Source organism: Rosa rugosa, chromosome 3, assembly GCF_958449725.1.
Source record: "Rosa rugosa chromosome 3, drRosRugo1.1, whole genome shotgun sequence".
Classification (NCBI taxonomy): domain Eukaryota; kingdom Viridiplantae; phylum Streptophyta; class Magnoliopsida; order Rosales; family Rosaceae; genus Rosa; species Rosa rugosa.
The window spans coordinates 39,270,238-39,289,387 of NC_084822.1; the positions used below are offsets into that span (position 1 = coordinate 39,270,238).

Here is a 19,150-nt window from a genome sequence, read left to right on the forward strand (position 1 = left end):
GTGAAAAGATCTGTTGCCCTTGTTGTGGTATTGTTCATCTCTTTGCCGCTTGTCTTGGTAGTTGCCCTGCTGCCACTTTCTTTTCTTGTCATTTGGTGGTGCTATTTCTTTGTTGGAACACTACTAGAATTATGTTATTAGACATCGCATGTTTTAAATCGGTCAGACTTGCCCACGATGTAAAAAAGTAATCTAACATCGTTTTACGAAAATACCGATTTAAATGTATATTATTAACATCGGTTCTTAAAATGACTGGTGTTAAAAATTTTGTTCGAAAATTTGCGGGAACCTATTTTTGCAAAAAGCGCTAAGTTTTTAAGTGAAATGAAGAAGCGGGGAAAACTTTCACACTTAGAAAAAAATTGCGCCCGACCCCAAAACTGAAACAGATCGAAAACCCGACCCCAACTCTCGCTCGACTCCTTCATTCTGAGCTCACCCCAAAACAGATCTCCTCCCAAACTCGATCTCCATTCTCAACCCGACCCCAAACTTGACCTCCTCCTCCATTCTCTAGCTCAGACCCGGACCCAGCCTCCTCCGCCTTTCTCCGCATCCGCCTCCGACCCCAACCTTAACCCCCTCCTCCTTTCTCCTTCTTCGTCTCAGAAACAATGAACGCGAAGAACACCCCCACAGAGACCACCGGCGAGTCTCGATTCTTGGGAACCATCTCCGCCTCATCGATTCGAAACCTCCACCCCAGATCCATCTCAACCAAGCACGGAAAATCCTTCTTCAGCCCCAAAATTGCGGCACCAATTGCCCCAAAATTGCTCGCCCTCGAAAGCGTTTCGTCGAACTCGTTGAAGGACAAGGTTTATAGGATCTTCTGCAGGGAAAAGCGTAATCTCGCCGGTAGAAAGGGTAAGCTTCGTGATCCTTCGCTTTTCTTTTAAGCTTTATCGTGAACTGGATCTTTCAATTTCCGATTTCGGATTTGTTTGGAATCATTCGGTTGTAGAGAAACTGTATTAGAGGGATAGGTAGCTAAGTTTCTTATTTGTGGATCGTACTTGGAGATTTTAGTACCTGAAATGGTATGCATTCAGATTCTTTTTTCCGATGGATCTACATCTGGTGAATGAAGCTTGGGCTTTGAGTTGTCAGTTCTAATTTCTAAGAAAAGAATAAAATTAGAACGATGGGCACTAACTATTCTGGGGAAGGAAGCACTGGCGGAATCATACAGAAAGTGATGGAAACTATTTTCAAAAGAGTGGAGACAACGAAAGATAACACGGAGTTCTTGATCAGGGTATCGTTTATTGAGGTAAATGTCTATTACTTTTTTTAGCCTGGTGTAAAGTTATGTGGTGTATATTGCTCATGATGAATTTGTGACACTCAGATATTCAAGGAGGAAGTGTTTGACTTGCTTGATCCAAATTCATCAACTCTCTCTAAAAATGAAGGGGCAGCTACTACAAAGCCTATAGCAAGAGTGCCTATTCAAATTAGTTAGAGAAACAGTGAGTGGAGGGATAACACTTGCTGGTGTGACTGAGCCAGAGGTTAGGACGAAGGAAGATATGGGATCATATCTGGTTCGAGGTTCTTTAGCTCGTGCTACAGGGAGCACAAACATGAACAGTCAGTCAAGGTGCAATGCCTGTTCTTTTTTCTGTTAAGACTGAAGCATTTAAGTAGATGACTAATTAACAAATATTAGTGATATATGTATGTCTTTAAGTTCAGGGCATATTATATTATTGCACTTTCTGTTTTTGTTTTGCATTTGATTTGTGGAACCAGTATTTGTTATGTAAATAAATTTGTCTATGTATAGATATCCATGCTTTATATTTTTATTACTTCTTTATATATGATGGGGGTGGATAGACTTTGTCTAATTGATCATTAATAGGAAGTGTTGCTTTTGGCTTGTGTAATGACATACCTTTTGTTTTCATAATTCATATGTTGAGACATTAATTAACTCAAAAAAGACCATTTGTGTGCTTCTAATTAGCTTCATTAGGAAGGAACTGACATATTATTTCTATTGCTTTCTCTTTTTCTTCTCACAATGCAGTCGCTCACATGCTATATTTACAATAACCATGGAGCAAATTAAAGAAGATTTCTCACTGTCTGAATGGAGCAAATAATGATGATATCGGTGAGGTTTGTGGCTATTCAATCTGTAGTGGTGTTGTGGTTTGTGGAAAGAGACTCAAGTGCTTGGGCCTTAAACCCTAAGTTAAGGTTGTTTGCGGTTTTATACTCAGCAAGTAGATAAGCTAAATTGACGACAATATGATGCTCACTTTGAAACTTACTCAAACTCTCAGTGATACTATTGCAGGGAGTTTTTGGCTCAGCGTTCCAGGTTGGTGTTCCAGGTTGGACTTTTTAGTCTTGTTCCGCTTCGCAAGGTAACTACTTGCACTGTGGTTTGTTCAATCTTCCAACAATGTTGGGTGTTTTGTTCTTCTATGTTGTATTTGCTGTGTTCCTATTAGTTGCTTGTTAGCTTCCATGGTTCTACTTTTCGCAATGTCTTTTTAGTTTGCGATAGATGTGGCTGTTCAATTTATATACCTAAGTAATTATGTTAACCTTTCAGAGGAACTGTTGTCTCTTATTTTGTAAGGCATTGGCCACGCCATTTTTAAGACTCTTAAAGTTTGACATGCCTGTTGGCCACCATGATTGGCATTCGTTGTAGTTGAAAGCATCCTCACTTGTATATGCTTCTGAAATCAGGTAATGGTTATGGATTACAAACTTACATACCCCAGTGGGACTGCCACAACAATGTTGATCAATAGCTTTCACACTAGAAGTGGTGCAGAGATTGCTGGGTAAACTCTTATGTCTCAACTTCATGAAATGCCACCACTGAAACTGGTCATTCTTTCCCCTTCAAAAAAAAAAGATTTAATATCCGAAGCCCTTTCTATCTGTTTTCATTCAAATAGAGGCCTGAGTTCAAAATGAATTATTTTTTTTTTTTACTTTTTTTGCACTGAATATATATGTACTCTTTTTATTGCAGGAAGCAAGTGCAATGTCTTGGAAAGTATCTAAGCATGAGTTTAATTTGGAGCTGCTTTAAGTGGTTCTTCAGTGGTATTGGAGATTCATGTGGGTTTGACAACTTTCCTAGCCTTGGATTGACACTTTTTAAGAACACGTAAGTAGCTTCTTTTTAAGAACACGTAAGTAGCTTCTATGTGCAGGTTTTATTTCGACTCCAGTCCTACTTATGTCGGATGTGGTCTTATTTGCCCTCACATAGTCAACTGCTCAGTACTTCTTGGGGCTATCATATCATGGGGTTTCCTTTGGCCTCTCATATCCCAACATGCTGGGCACTGGTATCCAGCTGACCTTGGTAGCAATGATTTCAAAGGTCTTTATGGATATAAGGTATTGTGGAATCATTTTTGTTGGAGGCAACAAGGTGGTCATTATAGCAATAATCTTGATTATATTTGTGGTTTGGCTCAATCCGTAATGTTTGTTTACAGGTCTTCATAGCTATTGCCCTTATTTTGGGGGATGGTCCATACAATTTGATCAAGATTATAGCCATTACTATCAAGGAAATATGCAATAAAAGTAGTAAACAGAACAATCTTCCTTTGGTTAAAGAAAAGTTGGGTGAGTATTCATATGATGTACAATATTCATGGATAATTTATTTGACACCCTTTAGTTCTTCACATTGAATCATATACGGAAGGCATTAGTTCAGTGTTGAACCTTTTTTTTTTCCCCCTCTTCTTAGCTTGTAGTAGTTATCTAGTAATCTGGATTGAGTTGTGACGTAAGAGCATAACTGGCTTAAACATCATTGTCATTTAATATTGTTGTTGTAATTAGGAATGCTAAAGTAAATTATTTGACTTAAGAGTAGCATTCTATATGTATTTACTGCACAGGCATACTGTGTGGTTTATTCTGCTAGATATAGATAAAGAGAACTTAAATTGAAATCTGATAGTTGAGCCAAAACTAATTTTAATTTTAGGTCCTGAGTCAAGTTAATTGTTCAAGGCAGCTTTCATTGGTTAAATTATCTTATCAGTATCTTCTGAACTCACATTTATTGTCTAGTTATTCTTTGTGGGAATGAATATGTTTTCTGCTGAAGATTAATAGTTGTTATGTGCTTAGCAGATGGTGAGAGTTCTGAAGTAACCCTGGAACAAAAAAAGAGGGATGAGGTATTTCTCAAGGATAGAATACCTCGAGGTGTGCATTGAAATGGCTGATTATATACAGAGTTTGGTGTAAGACTTTTGGCTTCCATGATTTTGAGTAAGGCTAGTTTTTGCTTTGAAGCAAAGTTTGGTGTAGAACGTACTTTTGTAGTTGGTTGCTAATATGTTTCTAAGCTAGCCTTTGTAGGTTTTGGGTTTTATTTTGTGAATTATGTTGAATCATGAATTTGGAAAGAAAATTAATGGAAAGCTCCAATTTTTGGGTGATGAGAAATGTATTTCTTTTTCCAGCAACTAGATGAAATCGATGTCCTATGATTATCAATATATTGAATTGTAACTCAAAACCGATGTAATCAAAACTACTGCACATCGATTTCTCGATTTCTAATCACCAAACCGTAATCTATTATGAACATACAAATCACCTACCATGGAGGAAACCGATGTGTGGTCAAAAGGTGAACATCGGTTTTGGAAAGCAAAAACGATGTCTTCAATGAACTAACACATCAGTTTGAATAAAAATAGCCGACGTACATAATACCATTGAACATCGGTTTACTTAATTGGAAACGATGTTCTGTCTTAAAGGAAACATCATTTCTGAATAAAAAAATGATGTAGAATAAAGATACAGACATCGTTCCTAGGAAAATAATGTGGCAACCTACATGTAAAAATGACCACGAACAAACAATACTCATGGGAACTGATGTCTACAAGTGTATTGGACATCGCTTCTGGAATAGAAATCGATGCAAATGTTCAAGTAGGTATTGTTCGACATATACTTTTTTAAGCATAAAATGTGAAAATATGAAGAATTAGACATACCTAACATACAAAAATATGATGATTATAACGATTATACATCGATTTGTTTTTTAGAATCGATGTTGGTTGTTGTCTGGGACATCGGTTTAAAATGCGCTTATACTGATGTCTATACTTTTCTCTACACCCACTAAGACATCGGTCGAAAATTAGTTTAACATCGGTCCTGAACCGATGTCTATGAACAAAATTCTAGTAGTGGAATGTGGGGGGTTGAGATGTTTTAAGTAGAGTTTGTGGTGGTGGTGGGATAGCGCCATAACTGTTGTGTAAGACTGCTTCATTCATGACGTGCTCATATGTGGCGTTTGGGCAATTCCAGTTGAGGTGGTACAGGAAACTTGCCTTGAGGAGTCCCTACTTGAAGGCTGCCAGCGCCATTGTTTTGTCAAGGTCGCGACATCTTGATGTGGCGGTCCTTCATCTTGTGACAAATGACTTTTGTGACTCATCAGTACTCTGGTTAATGCTGAATAGTTGGCTAGAGTTGTGATATCCGTCCGTCATGAGGATGAAACGTGACAGAAATGCATTTGACAGGGCGGAGAACGAATCCATGGAACCTGGTGGGCATTCAAAAAACCAACTCATTGCCTCAGCATCCAACGTTTCTCTGAATAGGTGACAAAGAGTTGTGTCATCGAACCCTTTTTTGTTGGTTACCTTCTTGAACATGTCCATGTGCACGAATGGATATGTTGATCCGCCAAATTGAGCGATCTTGGGAGCTTTTGCATATATGGGTATGACAGTTTGTAAAATTCTGGCGGTGAACGGGCTTGGTCTTGCCGCAAAAAGTGGATTCTGAGTTGGCGGTAGGGTGCCTGTTTCGGCTCTAAACAACCTTTCTTCTAGTTCCCGCATTTTCTCGAGGATGAGGGTGGTGGCGTCAACAGTAGGCCTGGGGGGAGGCTGATTTGGTACCAGCATTTGTTGTCCGGGGGGGGGGGGGGGGCTGGCATGTTTCCTGCTCCCCTCTGCTGCCCCGCGCTAAATGAGTTATCATATTGTGGTTGTGAGTCCGCTACTTGTTCTTGTACCAATTGTGGCGTTGGTGCTAGCCCTAATCCCACCAACTCAGGTGGGTTCAAAGCGACGCCCATTGGGATTACTGGTATTGGCGCTGCTCTTGTCCTTGTGCTTGGACTGAGCCTTGCGCTTTGTGAATGTTCGCTTTGGGCCGGATGTGCATTTGTTCCCAGTGCCTTTTTTAACTCGTCGAATTTTGACAATAGCGTCACCAGTTGATTTTCAGCTTCCGCCTTCTCCTTTCGCTCTTTTCCCCCCTCTCTATTTGCTTTATGCAAATCTACCAAAGCCAATTCCAACATGGCTGCTAGATCTTGGGATGGTGCTTGGCGACTGGTGCCAGTTTGGTTCTCTATGGCAGATTGTGTTGGGGGTACCTCGGGTGTGTTGAGGGTTGGACCATCAGTGTTGATTGGTGTGGTGAACAATTCACGGTTGACGGCGATTGTTGGGTTTGCGGGGTTTGTGGGCTGAGGGTTGGTGGATTGGTTTGTCTGATCTTCAATGCCATTGCCGCTACCGCTAGCCATAGTAGATTATGGTGGAATGACTTTTAGTTTAAAAGACTTCCCACAGACGGCGCCAATGTTAATGCTCAGAATACCACCACCTGGTGTCGGCTTCCGGTAACTAGGACGATGGTCTAATCTTTCGATATATAATGAATTTACGAAATCCCGCTATCTATCAAGAGAAATACAACGACGTCAAGAGGGGAGACCGTGGTTGGTGGTCTTCGCTCCTCTGATGCGAAAGTTAGACGATGTATTTGTATTGACAAAGTAGCGGTCTATAGCTATTAAATGTGTAATTAATGAAGACAGAGGAGTGGACCTTTTATATGCGAGATGGTGAGTTGCCTCACTCTCGTTTTCGATGTGGGACTGATGTGCTTCAGTTTGCTGAGTTCTAGTTCAATCTGCACCGATGACTTTGGGTGGTGCGTGTCAGCGCATTGAGTCATGTTTCGGCGAGGAGCTGGCTTGTCAGTGAATGTTGTCTTGCTGCGTTCTCGGGGGTCACACAGCCAAGGTCATTCCGAGAAAGTTACATGGTATATGAGTGCTGATTATTAGCCAACAGATGTCATGTATGTACACACGCGCTACACGCGCCTAGTTTAGGAACTCCAGCACGCTGCTAGGTTTGCTCGATTTGGATTTTGGGCCACCGGAGTTGTACAGTGGTGGCCACCGTGACCAATGATAAGTTCTCCCATACCAAAAAGTGTAGTTGCTGATAGACCATTAGAAATCAGGAAAACTGTCAAAAGATCCAAGTGGCTGGTTAGCTCGTTCATCAACAAGCACGACTCATTGGAAAGGAAAATCTTCCGGGATCAGTAATGGAGGAACCAACATGCATGCATCTGGAAGATCGGAGAAGTGAACAGCTCGAGGAGCAAAAAGAGGCACTTGAATCTTGGAAATGAACAAGTTTGGAACCTTATCTACATCTGGGCAACTAAATCGCCACACCCCAAGAGGATCTTGGTTACAACCTTAATTCAGGTATGCCAACCTACTCAATCATTTAATTTACAAAGCCTGTCTGTCGGCTCTTTATTATCTTGGTTATCTGATCCTAATTTGAACCCAAAGCATTTATTTTGGTTGATTTATAACATGTTCCTTGTGGAGTGTACCCATAATTACAATCCTACCTGCCACAAGCTAGATTTAGGATCGATTTTGGAGTGTTTAATCTCCCAACTTACTGCATGCATTTGGTTAGTTCCAATGCGGACGCTTCCGATGCCTCTTAGTAGTAATCGTACTATAAATGGTGTGGAGTTCTTCCTGTTCTTCCAAAACCCATCCACAACTTTACCTACTGAGAATTGCCTAACAATGGCCTTTAGCCTAAATTCTCCTACACAAACAAGTTCCTCAAGGATTAGGAGTAACCAAATGTTCAACCTCTACCCCAGAACTGGACCCAATGAACCTTCCTTCAACACCACTATAGGAAGTGCGAGAGTGGCAGTTCAATGGAACGAAACCCAGGTTTTCATTCCTCAAAGTGTCAAAACCCACAAAAAACACCTAGCTAACTACTGTCTTGTGGTTAAGTTGTTTGGGAAGAAAGTCCCAGTCAAGAAAGTGATTAGGAAGTGCAGACAGAACTAGGTCAATTTCAGCAGTTCTGTTAAGCTCAACCAAATGGCAAACTGGTGGTTTTCGTTGGAGTTTTCAATGAGTGAGAATGTGCAGTATGTGCTGGAGAATAGGCCCTAGTTCGTCAATGGTCCTATTTTTCATATCCCCATCTTTTGATGTTGTTAATGCAACTATTGAAACACTATTTGACTAGATCCGTCTCAAGAACCTGTCTTTACATTACTGGGATGAGGAGGCTATACAACAATTGTTGGAGTCATTGGAAGATTTGTCAAGATAGATGAGCGTACTGAGATGGGAGAAAACTATATCTTCGCTTGGGTGTGCATGGAGATAGACTTGAGAACCCCTCTCAAAAGGGTGAGTGTTGGATCATAATTCATATATATATTTGTGCCCTCAAGGATGGAAATTACTTGTTCTAAAAGTCCAATTTAGTGTTGACTAATCTAATTCTATGTTTTGTAGAAAATCTTGACAAGAGGAGAAAAAGTGAAATTCCAGCGAATTTTCCATGCACCACAACTTTTGGCGGCACAAGTACTTCGTGAAGCAATCCTGGAAAAATAGAAGTTTAAATGGAGCAATAAAGCCATGGATCAGGAAGTACTGATGCAAAGATTACGTTTGATCACTCCTTTGGCCGGAAATTACAAGGGAAGTCTACGGAAATTGTTGTACATACCAGCAGTTACTCGACTACCACAAGGTTTGGTACCATCACCAGGTCCCGCAGGGCTCCCCTAATGCCGTACCAGAGGACCTTCTCCAGTAGCTACCAGGTCGGTGCTCACCAGGGGCGGCACCTTAGGTAGCAAGAGCATCGGGCCTCCCTACTGGGGCTCATTGAAGAGTACACCAAAAACTGTTGAAACCAGAGGGATGAGTCGTGTCCCACATCGAAGAAATGGGAAACACCTTTCCCATGTGCAAATATTTAAGCCACACTCAACAACCTTCTTCCCTTACTATTATGCTGTCAAAATACATACAGAACCTCACTCAAGCATCGAAGAAAAGCATCACCCATACCACCCCATTATATCTTCTTTCTTTTCTATCTCCACCACAAAACCTCCATCTCCAGCTCTCAAACTCCAAACCCATACTATCCATACTACAGAGGCATCACCCATACCACCCCATTATATCTTCTTTCTTTTCTATCTCCACCACAAAACCTCCATCTCCAGCTCTCAAACTCCAAACCCATCATTACTTCCATCTTTTTACTCCATCTCTTTCATACCATTTTCCCTTATTTTTAGGATCTATTACCACTCTCATACTCCACCTCCATGCTTCTTACAATGCTTAAGCTGCTATCTTGGCTTCTCATCATCATTTTCACACCTCTATCTTCATCTATTTAAGCATATCTTCTCACAAGGAAGAGGCATCACTCATACCACACCATTACATTTTCTTTCTCTCCATCTCCTTCACAAAACCTTTATCTCTACCTCCCAAAATCCAAACCCATACTCCCCTTACTACTCCATCCCCTCCATCACCACCACCACAACTACCATCTTCCACCGCTAAAACTCCATCACCACCACCACTACTCCATCTTGCACATCACCCATACCACCCCATTATATCTTCTTTCTTTTCTATCTCCACCACAAAACCTCCATCTCCAGCTCTCAAACTCCAAACCCATACTATCCATACTACTCTATCTCCTCCATCACCACCACCATTTCTTATCATCTACCTCCATTAACACCACTACTACTATATCATTTCTCCACTCTATTTTCTATCATCATTTTCTCCATCTACTCTACCTATGCATACAATACATAATACAAGTTTTACTATCTTTTATCATCAAATCTTCAAGAGAAAGAAGGAGACGGAATCACCACCATCACCATCACCACCAAGACGTGAGCTTAGGGACCATCGGATACACCACTAAGCCAACTCTATCCCTTTTACTCTAGATTATATTTTGGTGTCCAATTTGATTATGAAGTTAGTATATGTAATTATGAGTGAGTAGTACTTTGTTGGGGCTAGGTTTGAAAGCCCTAGCCAATCTTGTATGAATTGATGTTATAATATGATGTGATGCAATTTTCTTTAATATGCCTACATGCCAATCTTGTATGAATTGATGTTATAATATGATGTGATGCAATTTTCTTTAATATGCCTACATGCTAGTACAAGAGTTGAATGCATATGCTTAGACTTTACCACTTTAAGTATATGTGTTTGCTAGTTAATGATTTAGAGATTGGTAACCTTTGAATGTTAAAGCATGAAAGCACACTAGGTGTGCATGTAGGGGCTGTGAATTACAATCACTTAGAGATAAACTTGGTTTGCATGATTTCTTCATCTCCAAACTTTATGCACTTAGGGTAACACACTAGATACCTAACCGGATTGAAATGCATGACTTAAGTAGTTAAGTACTACACCCGAGAGGGGTTGCTTAATATCACAAAAGGAGCATGTCCCTTGTTATACCCGAGAAGGATACAAGGAGAGAAATTGGTTAATTAATGTAGCATCATTCATATTGAAATGCATGACTTAAGTAGTTAAGTACTACACCCGAGAGGGGTTGCTTAATATCACAAAAGGAGCATGTCCCTTGTTATACCCGAGAAGGATACAAGGAGAGGAATTGGTTAATTAATGTAGCATCATTCATATTGAAATGCATCAATACTTGCAAGGGAGATTAGTAGTAGACAATCTAAATCCTAACTTTCATCCATTTGATCACTAGTTTAGTTTAGAGTAATTTTAGTTTACATTTGAGAATCTAGTTGTTTTCAATTCAAAACTATCTTCAGAAACCAAAATCAAATCACTACTTCATCTTGCACATACTCACCATGAGCCTAGATTTCCTTGTGAATTTAGGTTTGTGATTGTACATTTGCATATTCTAGCTCTCCTTAGGTTCATACCCTAGCTAGTGAAAGGAATCTAATCCTCGTGGGTTCGACAACCTTTCTTAAATCTCTATATTATTACTTTTACTTCTTATACTTGAGGGTGGTTATTTGGCTAACAGTGAAGGATGAAGATGAAGAGGATGCAGACCTCCCTCTAGAGCTGAGAATTGAACCTGCTAGGGTCTTTTTGTCCTATAAAGCCATATTCGAAGTTTGCTTTAAATGTGGTAGCCATAGGCACAAGATAAAAGCTGCCCATTTAATTTACTTGAAAAGCACTTTGTGATGGTGGATAGATCGACCTGAATCAGATGAGGACGTGGAGCCTTACCCTATGGAAGTAAGGACAGAAATCCAAGAGCTTATCTCTGAAAAGGTTATGGTTTACTCTCCACAATCGGAAAAAGTGAGACTGGGCTAGAAGACCCTGAGGCTAATGAAATTGAATTCAACCCCCCGTCCCCTGGATGGAAGCTAGTTTAGAGAGGCAACAAGGGGAAATTAACTGACAATGTGAACAATCCTAAGCAGAAGATGAATGAAGCTAAGCAAGGAAAAGGTACAGTGAACAAGACAAGGTTGGTTCATGTTAACGTGTATGACCGAGGGGTCTTGTTAATGTTAGAGAGAGTGAGAGACACGATGTATAGTGGTTCGTCTCCCGCCTTAGCAAGAGACTACGTCCACTTGAAATGTTTAACTAGTGTTTGGCCCTTGCGCCCAATAGGATTACAAGACTTGTAATGGAATGTGGAATAAATGGGAAGGAGTCTACTTTTTTAGGGAAGGGAGGCTCCTTCCTTTACATGGTTTTTAATGTGGGACACAAAGTCCCTTTCTAGTCTAGAAAGCTTGTTGTGAAGGCATATTGGTGAGGAAGGGAATGAAAGTGGCTTCCCGATGAGCTCTTAGTTGCTTCCGACTACCACAGGGTAGCTTGGATATCTGGATATGGGATGCATGTCGCGGTTGGGTCCCACCATGGCTTGTGGGCCTCCTAAGAGGGTGTTACATATGCTTGATGACATAGTTATTTCTCCATACTAGCGGAGGTATCTACAAGTACCCGAAGTCCCCGAGTAAGAGGAGCTTCTTGGTTAGGGAGTTACAAACATAATGTCATCAAGCATAACTGACGTCCAGCACGCGCCCAGCCCCTATAAGTCCCCGAACTCTGTAAGCAAGAATGGACTCTTTAACCTGCAAAACAAAGATAGAAGCACGTGCATGTAGAATTCTTGTTGTATTAGGCAACATATGAGAATTGCTCGATATGCATTAGCATGTATGAATGTACGAGGTGTATGATACATGATGATGTATATATGAGAATGGCGCCGAGTATGATCGGCTATGAGCTCGAGAATGCACATGGTCATGTGAGCATACGACCAATGAGCATATGAACTGCATATGATGCATAAATACGTGGTTCGCACAGGAAAATGAACGAGATCGGATTGACGAGGTTATGCCCGCGAGGTGTACGTTGTATGAGTGGTGTCGAGTATAATCGATTATGATGTATAAGCTCGAGAATGCACATGGTTGTGTGAGTATACTAAGAATGAGCATATGAATTGCATATGAAAACGAACGATGTCGAGTTGACGAGGTTACTCCCGTGAGGTGTTAGTTGCATGAGTGTCGTGAATACAAGAGTTTGTGACTCATGAACAATGAATATGCAAACGTTTGTGTTAGTTTGGTTTTCACTCATATTAATGGAACGTGATAAGAATTCGATTGTTGCAAACGACAAATGGTAGAAAAATTCAATGTTCCATTAATGTGTATTATGCCGGGGAGACATGAGTGTAATGCTCGGGAATGCCAAGAAGGCATGAGCATAAACCTCGGGGTTGCCAGGAAGGCAATAGCGTTAAAACTCAGGGATGCAATGAGGCATTAACGGGTAGCTCGATGGTGATGCCCTGAGGCATGAGCAAAACCGTTGCTAATTATGCTGGGCAATATGTACAAGTCCCCAGTCAAGGAGGGTTTTCTTACGGGATTGATACCAAATCATGGGTTTTGTGCCGTATATTGAACATAATTAGTGCAAGTGCGTCATCCATCTAGAATTTTGTCGGAGCAAAGGCTTTATGCCCTTTCAGGTGGGCCATTGCTAGGCCCTCGAAGGAGTCTCCCCACTCCTGGCTATAGACCTCCGTATGGTCGTAAAATTGTTTGATGAGGGAAGTTGCGTTAAAGAAGTGGGCGTTAGGTAGCGAACCTAATATTTTGATACCCAAGCTTCGGGGGTTAACTGCCGCATCAGTGGCTGTGTTAACCGGTCCCTTTACTCTTTTCTGGAGGAGAAAAGCTTGACTGCAATGTCGCGTAGCGGCCATTGTCATTATAAGGCGTTGCCTTACCACTTGGCGGCTGGTCGTGGGCCATAGACTTGTGGAGTCTAAACCCGTGTTAGGTCTTTTTCCCGTGGGGAGAGTTTGACAAAGTGTGATGCCAAGAACGCAAGACAAAATATTTACATATAGAGTATAGGTAAAGAGTGCTAATTATATGAACAACAAATAATAGCAAGTAATATCATGTACGTGGAGCTTATGACCATGTAACATGCATAATAGGTAGTGGCAAGTGTAATGGATGTCCATATAAAATTTGGGAGTAGTGCCCGGTGAATATATGAAGCATTGTGAACTTGGAGCTTAACTAAAGTATGTTGGATATATCCGAGCAAGTTGGGTTGTGTTTGAGCAAATTGGGTGTAATTGAGCGGGTAGGCGTTGTTCGAGCATGCGGGATTTGGCCCAAGCAAGTTGTGGCCATGCTTGATATCCAAGCGAGTCATAACCCAAGCAAGTCGTAATCCGAACAAGTTTCATTAAGTCATAAGTGTCACAAACTTCTAAACATGGCATAATTGTTTTAGGTGAGTGTCACTTTAAATTGATTCAAGCATGGCATGTGTATAGCAGATGTACTAGTAACATTGATACATAGTGTAAGCATGCTTAAAGTCATAGAAGCATGTAAATGCATATCAAGTGTCATATATTATAGGCATGCTTAAAAATAGTAAAAGCATGTAAATGCATATCAAGTGTCATATACTATAGGCATGCTTAAAAATAGTAAAAGCATGTAAAAGCATGGCAATGGCTCTAATTGCAAGAGCGTGTATTGAGATATAGCATTTTACTTATCTTATGCCGATTGGAGTGGGTTTGAATTGGAATATAAGTACCCCAAATCATGTTGGAGTTGTCCAAGCATGACGCTCCATTGCTCTGGCGAAGTTCCTTAGTAGAAGGATGATTTTGCTAATTGGAGAAGTGACCGGTGATTATGTCTCCTTAATTTAAGATAAAGTAAATGATTAGTATAGAATTTTGTAATAGTGTTAAATGCTTGTAAAATGTATTTACCGGATAGCAATGGCAGTGAATTCAAGGGGTGCAATGTAATTTATATTAATGGTAAATTAACATACTTTTTATAAGTCACCTAGACAATGGCTGACCATATTGAACATGCTCATGACTATAATATGCATAGGTAGCCAAGTTGCTTGTGCAACAGACTAATTGAAGCATGCTAGTAAATGCCAACTTTGATAATGATGGAGGCAAATGAGCTAAGCACCGATTAAATTTGTACACGAAACTTTGCGGGGGATGAGCAATATATATGTGTAGCTAAGTAGCTAGATTGTCGGTGCCCATGATATAGCCTAGATTGTTTAGGAAAATGTAAATGCATATTTCTAACATAAGTGCTGGTCAAAGATATACCAATGCTCAGTATTGCTGCATATATATCATAAAGTTTGTGTATGCTTTTGAGAAAAAGAATCAAGGCATATATCATTCTCAAAAACAAAGATGCTAGGCAGACATATCATATGGATAGGTATAGATGTTGCATATCAATTATACTTCTCATTGTAACAGATCATCATGTGCAGCTACATAACTATATGTGGCAAGTGCGGGGACCAAATGTCAAGTATACTAGATTATTGATAAACAATGGGTTCATGCTTGACGAATTATTATTGACTAGTCGTGCAAAGTCTAGGCACGTGGTGTTTTTATAAAGCTCGATAAGCAAATAGAGTGAGGGGTAGAGTTAGCTTTCCTGGTTGCTCTGGCCACCATAGAAACTCAAAGTTTGACTGCATAATTGAAGGCAGAGTCCGCCTCAAGATATACATCTTTCGGCATGTGACAGATGAGATTGGATGATCGCTGAAACATAATTGGGTGAGGCCGAAGTGGACCGATGATTGTTGTTCAATCTGGGTGACCGCTACAAATAGATGACGGTCGAAGAGGTGACGGACGACGGTGGCCAGCGCTGATCAAAGAAAATGGTGGTGGGGGTCCTGTCAATTGGGTGTCCAAATCAGATTTGAATTGGGGATGGTGGCAGTGACACGCACTTGTTGAATTGATCCTTGGCGGTGGCGTCAAGATTGATGTGTCAATCTTGCGCTGGCGGTGGCGGCAAGATTGCACAGGCGGATGATGTTGGCGGCCATCGCTTGATGAAGGAGACAAAGCTGGCGGCTGAAGTTGTGTTGGCAGTTATCGCTGTCAGCGGCTGGTTCGAGCAGCAAGTTATATTATCCTTGAGTGGGTGATGGGCCGGCCTCGTCAAGCTTGTTACCATAGATGCCGCTGGGTGGACTTTGTCAGAGGTTTCGAACGCCACCAAAATTCGAAGTCTAAAGGTGTTTGGCGGGTGTCAAGATTGAAGCTGAAGATTGAAACTTGGCAAGATTTGACGTATGCCAACTTTCAAGAAGATTGAATCTGAAACTGATTATGGTCGACTCTTGACGGTGCGTCAAAGAGATTGAAACTTGACGGACCTTTATATGACGACAGAGTAGATGAAGAGAGTTTTCCGTCAAGTTGTATTAACGGTCGTCAATCCGTATTGACGGAGGAGATGAAGATTTGTCTTCCGTCAAGTTGGTGCACTGCTGCTCTTGGCAGATAGCTCTTGGATGAGGCTCATTGTACTTGTCGGAGTGAATTTTACGCTAAGCTTTAGGGTGTGAAATTGTCATTGTTACGCTAAGTTGCCGTTGACCATCATGAATTGTCGTTGACCATCCAAGAATTGACGTTGACTGAGCTCAAGTGTGTGTGAAATAGTGTCGTTGACCGGCCTTGAATTGACGTTGACTGAGCTCAAGAGTGTGAAAGTGACGAAGTCATTATATCGACTTCCCACAGACGGCGTCAATGTTAATGTGTGTGATTGAGGGTTTTGTTAACGTTAGAGAGAAATAGTAAGAGAGAGTGAGGGACACGATGTGTAGCAATTCGTCTCCCGCCTTAACGAGAGACTATGTCCACTTGAAATGTTTAACTAGTGTTTGGGCCTTGCTGCCCAATAGGATTACAAGAGCTGTAATGGAGTGTGAGATAAATGGGAAGGAGTCTCCTTTTATAGGGAAGGGAGGCTCCTTCCTTTACATGGTTTTCAATGTTGGACACAAAGTCCCTTGCTAGTCTAGAAAGCTTGTTCTGAAGGCATATTGGTGAGGAAGGGAAAGTGGCTTCCCGGTGAGCTTTTGGCTGCTTCCGACTACCACGGGGTAGCTTAGATATCGGGTTATGGGATGCATGTCGCGGTTGGCTCCCACCATTAGTTGTGGGCCCCTTAAGAGGGTGTTACATATGCTTGGTGACATAATTATTTCTCCATACTAGTGGAGGTATCTACAGTTCAGGAAGGGAAAAGCTTTAAGGATGCTACCCTAGGTGTTGGCAATGTATTTGTGGGAAAGTCTGGAAAAGGAGTGCTGTTTGAGGAGGAACCAATTGAAAGTGAGTCTGATAGTGAAGGTGATGGGGTGATTCATTTTCTAGCTTTCCCATGATGATTTCAAAAAAGTTGTGTCTGATAACTGGAAAAATCCTGTAGACACAAATGCTCTTGAAAACTTCTTAGCAATTAAAAACCATTTTTCTGTTTTCATTAAGATTTGGAACAAAAACATGTTTGGAGATATCTTTAAGAAAACGACTCTTCTGCATGACAAAAGCCTTGAGATACAACAACAACTTATGTTGTTCCCTAACTCTACCTATCTGCAGGATCAAGATGCTAGAGTCAAAGATGTTCTAGCTCAGCTGTATAGAGATGAAGAGTTATCCTGGGACCCAAAAAGCCAAATCCAACTAGTTAACCTTGGGGAACAAGAACACCAAGTTCTTTCAAACCCAAGTTAAGATGAGAAGAAAAAGGAATCACATTACATAATAAAGACAACAATGGTTTTGGCTGGATGACCCTAACCATTTCATTCCCTATTTTTTGCAGGACTTCAAAATGAGATTCACTGGCAGTAGCCAACCGAGTGATAGTGACATTGCAGATTTCCTAACAGATCAGGACAACATAGAATTATTAAAACTAGTTACTGAGGAGGAAATCCGAGAGGTTCTCAATAGGACCACTCAAGGCCTAAGACCAGATGGTCTACATGCCATGTTCTTCCAATTTTCCTCTTATCGACCTAAACCATACCAATATAGCGTTAATCCCAAAGATTGATAAACCTGAACTTGTCTCTCATTTAGACTAATTAGCTTATGTAATGTCAGCTACAATATAATAACAAAAGTCTTGGTTAAAAGGCTTAGACCTCTGCTGGAAAAGTGCATCTCTAAAAACTAAGGTGCTTTTGCCCTTGGGAGGACTATCCAAGATAACATTCTTATAGCCCACGACCTATTCTCTAATTTCAAAAAAAAAAAAAAAAAAAAGGAACTCAACTGCTACGGCAGTGAAACTCGATTCAGAAAAAGCTTATGCTATTAAGGATTGGAAGTTTATTCACAATTGCCTTTCAAAATTTGGATTTCATCCTATTTGGTTTAATAGAGTCATGAATTGTATTTCTAGTGTCCCTTTCTCCTTGATCATTAATGGAAATGGTGAAGGTTGGTTCAAACCAACCAGAGGAATTAGACAAGTGGATCTGATCGGATATTTTTATGCCAATAATTTTCCTACATCCAATTTAAGAATGTCAATTGTAAATAGGGAAGAAGCAGGGTCTCCCGCAGAGGACTTATGGAACTAATTGTAAGACTTTCCGAATTTAAAAGTTCATTGAAGTTGTGAAAACAATTAAAAGTAAATAACAAATAACGAAATTGCTTAAGGTTGAGAACCACTATATGAACAGAAGTCAAGGAATGCATCCACCACCAATCAATCATGTATGCAAACCATGTTTAACCTAGTCTTATCCATACATGGATAAAGATGCTCAAGTTAACTCACCGTTAGAATTAACCTATATATTGTTTTTCCTTATATGTATGCTAAGTGAGAGAAAAGCTCTACACCTAACCTACTTTCTAAGCACGCAACCTAGGTTAAGCAACTCTAGATTTAACACATAGAAATCATTATGCAAAAGAAAAATGAGACATCACAAGGCATCTCAAGTACGACGCATCTCAATTAACCTTGGAACCTAAAAACAAATCTTATGCTTAGATATTTTGCTACTCTTGAACTCTCAAAGGGACCTTATCAAACTAGGGGCAGGCAATGATTGTTAATAGCAATAGAATCCTAAACATGCAATCTAAGTTGGCCACCAAAGATAACACAAAGAATTCATGAATGTAAAATTGGAAATTAGGTTCTCGTCCAATAAATAAACAAAAACTAATTAAATATCATAGCATGGCATACAATCATGATTGAGACTTCAACAGCCCCCAACTACTAAGAAATTAACTGCACATAGTTTGAATTGAAAGCACACAAGAGTTCATAAGAAAGAAAATAGAGAAATCCTAAAACCGAAGTTGAAAATCGTCGGAATTTGACTAGTCTAAAATCGCTTTGTTCAGGTTTTTGTGCTCGGGTTCTCTACTTAATTCTCGCGCGTAAGAATGCTCTTGTTAGCTTTTCTAGCCTTTTTACAGTGCTCTTGAGTTCTCTTTCATTCCCTTTTGGTTTTAGATTCCTTGAGGTGTAAAGAAAACTAACTTCTTGATTCTCTGCTTGAATTAGGATTTCTCCACATGAACGAAAATAAGCCATGTCATCACCAATATTTTCT

At 40.5% G+C, this 19,150-nt stretch overlaps 1 protein-coding gene across 5 annotated transcripts; it reads left to right on the forward strand.

Annotated features, from left to right (window-relative positions):
* The first annotated feature begins 291 nt into the window (after window positions 1-291).
* Window positions 292-4,451, forward strand: LOC133735839 (probable metal-nicotianamine transporter YSL6). Of its 5 annotated transcripts, none has more exons than XM_062163267.1 (10): window positions 292-870; window positions 1,056-1,276; window positions 1,355-1,606; window positions 2,039-2,211; window positions 2,312-2,381; window positions 2,713-2,810; window positions 3,005-3,093; window positions 3,176-3,378; window positions 3,480-3,612; window positions 4,129-4,451. In XM_062163267.1, the coding sequence occupies exons 4-10, from the start codon at window positions 2,102-2,104 to the stop codon at window positions 4,215-4,217; spliced, it is 792 nt and encodes a 263-aa protein (XP_062019251.1). In that variant the 5' UTR covers window positions 292-870; window positions 1,056-1,276; window positions 1,355-1,606; window positions 2,039-2,101; the 3' UTR covers window positions 4,218-4,451. The 5 variants fall into 5 exon arrangements, with proteins under 5 accessions (XP_062019251.1, XP_062019248.1, XP_062019249.1 ...); XM_062163264.1 differs by having other exon boundaries at window positions 297-870; window positions 3,005-3,142; window positions 3,189-3,378; XM_062163265.1 differs by having other exon boundaries at window positions 297-870; window positions 1,094-1,276; window positions 3,005-3,142; window positions 3,189-3,378.
* Window positions 4,452-19,150: the final 14,699 nt, after the last annotated feature.

What these genes read in the sequence shown, in the direction of transcription:
- LOC133735839 (XM_062163264.1), top strand. Translation starts at nt 2,102, where the DNA reads ATGGAGCAAATAATGATGATATCGGTGAGGTTTGTGGCTATTCAATCT. An exon ending in TTGACACTTTTTAAGAACAC is followed by an intron (nt 3,143 to 3,188) that starts GTAAGTAGCTTC and finishes TTCTATGTGCAG; the next exon opens with GTTTTATTTCGACTCCAGTC. An exon ending in AAGGTCTTTATGGATATAAG is followed by an intron (nt 3,379 to 3,479) that starts GTATTGTGGAAT and finishes GTTTGTTTACAG; the next exon opens with GTCTTCATAGCTATTGCCCT.